Here is a 3737-nt window from a genome sequence, read left to right as displayed (position 1 = left end):
GGGGGGGGGGTGTGTGTGTGGGGTTTGTTCCCCTTTCCAGCCCGTGGTGCTGGTGTGACGGGGCCATCGGAGCGTTGTCTCCCCGCCTGCTGCGTCCGCGTGCCTCTCCATCCACAGCACCTCCTTTTTGTACCCTCCAACCCTCCGCTCTTCCTCAGCTGGCTCCTTTCTCTCCCTCCTCCAGCGGATGCAGAAGAGGGCTGAGCGCTTCAACGTGCCCGTCAGCCTGGAGAGCAAGAAGGCAGCGCGGGCAGCTCGGTGAGTCCCCGCTCGGAGCCTCCTCCCTCCCTTGCCGGGGCGAGGGGTCGGAACCAGGAGCTGGTGCCGCGCGTTGGCCGGGGGGGGTGCTCGGTGCTGGCTCTGCTCCGTCCTTGGGCTGAAATACCGGGGACGGGGCGATGCAGGGGAAAAGGGTGACCCCCGGTGCCCTGAGGGGCTTTCTGCCGCCTGCAGAGCGGGTCAGGATCCGCACTGGCCGCTGAGAGCCTCTGCCAGTGCGTCCTGCCCCCAAACCAGTTTTCTCAAGTGAAAAATATTTGAAGGAAAAGTTCACACCTGAGACTTGATGCACCAGGCTCTGGCCGACCTCATCTTCGCCGAGTTTCTGACTGAGCTCTGTTTACCTTTGGCAGGTTTGGTTTGGCCACAGTTTCGACTAAAGGTGAGGAGGTGAAACCCAACCAATCCGTGGAGTGACCTTACTGCAAATATTTAATTATTCCCGGGGGGGAAAAAAAAAAATCACAGGTGGGGCCACTTTTGGTTTTGCTTCTGTCCCTTTTCCTGACCACGCCCAGGAGCTGCGAGCGGGAATTGGGAGGAAAAGGACACGGGGTGTTCCCTGAGGTGCTGGGAGAAGCGTCTGAGTGCAGGGGGAAGGCACCGGCCGGGTGTTCCTGTGGCACTGAGCGAGGGGGGACGGCAGCAGTTCTGGGGGGGGGAGAAGGTGATGTGAAGGTGAAAAAGCAATTGGGAGGCTGGTTGTGTAGCGAGCGGGGTGGCGGCTGGGAGGGACAGGAGAGCAGTTCTCCAGTCCCCGATGGGCAGAGCCGCGACTTCGCTGTGCTGGAAAAGATGCTGCTCCCGATGCTCTGACTCTAACGGGGTGTTTTTTGTTGTGTTTTTTTTTCTTGCCTCCTCCTTTCAGGCCTCTCTGCAGACAGCAAACCCACGGTAAGCAATGCTTCTTGTTCTCGAGTGGCTGCTGGCCAGGCCCGGCCCGCGGGTTGCGATTTGTAGAAGAGGTTCCTGTCCGTAGGGGCCGGAGCCGCGTCCGTGGGGCGAGTTTCTGTCACAACCCCCCCCGGGTGTCGCTGAACTCGCCGGGTTCGCTCCCCGCGGCCGCCCCTTGGGACGGTTTTCTCAGATGAGCTGATTTCAGTGACACTCTGGAAGGAACAAAGATGGTACCTGGGGTTTTTGCACATGCCTGACTTGCACTCTGTTGTTTGGATGGAAACGGAACGGAATTGGAATTCCGGAATGGGAATGGTGAATGACCCATAGGAAGTTGTCTGGGTTTTCCTGGTCGGGGGCCACGCGGGGCCGGGCTCTGCTCACCGAGCAGCAGGGGACGAGCGGGACAGAGCTGAGCCAGGACGAGGCCTGTCACCGGGGCGTCGAGCTCCTCCGGTGCCAGGGCTGTGAAGGGTCCCGTCGGCGTCTGCGAGGCGGACTAGCGCCAGGTGTCCCTCGGCAGAGCTGCGCCCCACGCGGGGTGCATGCCGTGGGGGTCCCGGCGGGCTGGGCGCCGCATCAGGAGGTGGCTCGGACGGGCCCTGCCCGGGTGCCGCGCAGGTTTCGGCAGGGTGAGGGTGCAGCGACGCTTTGTGAGCGGGCAGAATGCTTAGGGGTGCCGGTGGGTTTGCCCAGGAGGACGTTTCGTTCCTGTTCGTGTTGAGCCGAGCGGTCCCAGGTCTAGGCAGCCCCCAGGAACCGTCGGACACGGCGGCTCCCTCGGGATGGGGAGCAGCGCTGGGGGGGTCTGTTTGTCCTTGGGTTTGCGGAGGCGAAGGGACGGACGGGCAGATCCCGGCAGCTTCGTTTGGGAGCCCGGTGCTGCCCCGCGACCTGGGTGCTGGCAGAGCTGCCGGTCGCTGTGCCCGAGTCCCCTCCGGGAGGAGCTGTCCCTTCCCGCTGTCCCTGCCACCTGAATGTCCAAAAAAATGTAAATTGTTTCCTATGTCTTTGTAGGTAAACATGGATAAATTAAAGGAAAGGGCTCAAAGATTTGGGTTGAATGTCTCCTCGCTCTCCAAGAAGGTAAGGTGCCTTGGCCTCCAGGACACTTTGCCCCTCCAGCTGAGCCGGTGCCCCGGCTCGTGGCGCCGTGGCCGCTCGGAGCCTGGGTGCTGCCGGAGGTTTCACGTCTCGTCCTGAGCCCCGGCCCCCGGGGAGCCCCGTCAGCGCCGCTTCCTTCCTGCCCCCCTCCCGGTTGTGCTTGCGGGGGTGACTCCGGGCATGGCTGAGGGCGCGTTACGGCTCATAGGGGTGTGGAATTTTCAGATTGTTCACCGAATCTTTGCCTGGGAAGAGCCGCCCTTCGGCGGGCCGTTGCCTTCCCGGCGTTTGACTCGCGCTGTGCAAGTGCCCGTTTCTGGGGGCGGTGGGAGCCAGGTCTGTAATGACCGAGGTAATGAGCTCTCTGAAGAGAAGGCATCCAGAGCTCCCTGGTAGGAAATAACCCTTTGAAGTACAAATGAGATGAGCTTTGTAGGGGGACGGATTTGGTCTTAAAGCTGTTTATTTTTTCCAAGAGAGAAATAGAGGGGAGCTTCCGAGCGCGACCCCCTCCTCTGGTCCTCGTAGCTAGGAAGAGGTTTAGCTCAGCCCTCGCACTGCCTGCGGGGCTGTCGGTGGGGCTGGAACGGTGCTGGGGGGGGGCCCACGGGGATGTGCGTGGAGGCAAACGTCTGCCGGGGAGGGGTGCGATCGTCCCCTGCCCAAACGTGTTCGGTAGCGAACGGGGGAGAAGATGAATTCAGTGTGTTCGGGGAAAACAGAAGAAAGGATAAATATATACTCGGAGATTAATACAACATCCTGTGTGCTTCCCAAACAAAAATAGCCTTTTCCTCTTCTGGGCTGTAACGAGCCTCGTGCTGCAGCACTGTTCAGAAATAGCGGTGAGGGAAAAAGAATCGTCCAGCTCTAGCAGCTGGATGGTGTTGGCATGGAGACCTCTCCTCTCGCTGCGGAAAAGGGTAAGAGCCAGGGGAGGTTCATCTTCTCTCCATCCCTGTGAAATAAGCCCCTCTCCTCCTCGGGGGGATGGATTTGACCTTTTCCGCTGCATGTTTCTCCACGTACGAGCGTTCTGCTTTATTCCACCGGCCCTGGGAATTCACTGATGTAGAAAATATCTGGCATTGGAGGTCGCTGTTCCCCCCCCCCCTTCCCTCTCCTGTCCCTTTGGGGGTGGGGGAAGGAGGCCAGTGCATTAAAGCCGGGATATGTGGAGCTCAGGGTGAGAGGCTGCTCAAACATCATTAACCCTGTCACTAGGAGCTCCCATTTTTCAGGAGGAATATATGCCTTGTCAGTGTTTATGGCCGTGGCCTTCCCCGGGTAGGATTGTGTGCCTGCAGCTTAATGAAGCCGGGCTTACGGAGGGAGCGGGCTCCCGTGGCCCCCGCCCCGGCAAAAACCTGCACCCACCGCAGCGCGAGGGCCGGCGCCCGCGCCTCGCTGCGTCCTCAGAGCTCCCCGTCGTCCCGGCGGAGACCGACCCTGGGGAC

At 60.8% G+C, this 3737-nt stretch overlaps 1 protein-coding gene across 1 annotated transcript in view; it reads left to right on the top strand.

Moving 5' to 3' along the window:
• SARNP (SAP domain containing ribonucleoprotein) overlaps positions 1-3726 on the top strand; it is a 7315-nt gene extending 3589 nt beyond the window's left edge. Inside the window, exons 3-6 of the mRNA XM_026866951.1 lie at positions 185-258; positions 633-661; positions 1148-1173; positions 2194-3726. Coding sequence (XP_026722752.1) covers positions 185-258; positions 633-661; positions 1148-1173; positions 2194-2379 — 315 coding nt within the window. The 3' untranslated portion in view covers positions 2380-3726. The remainder of the gene's footprint in view (positions 1-184; positions 259-632; positions 662-1147; positions 1174-2193) is intronic.
• Positions 3727-3737: the final 11 nt, after the last annotated feature.

Source organism: Athene cunicularia, unplaced genomic scaffold (genome assembly GCF_003259725.1).
Source record: "Athene cunicularia isolate RWA unplaced genomic scaffold, athCun1 BOjh376285_part1, whole genome shotgun sequence".
Classification (NCBI taxonomy): domain Eukaryota; kingdom Metazoa; phylum Chordata; class Aves; order Strigiformes; family Strigidae; genus Athene; species Athene cunicularia.
This window is presented reverse-complemented; position numbering and strand designations above follow the sequence as displayed.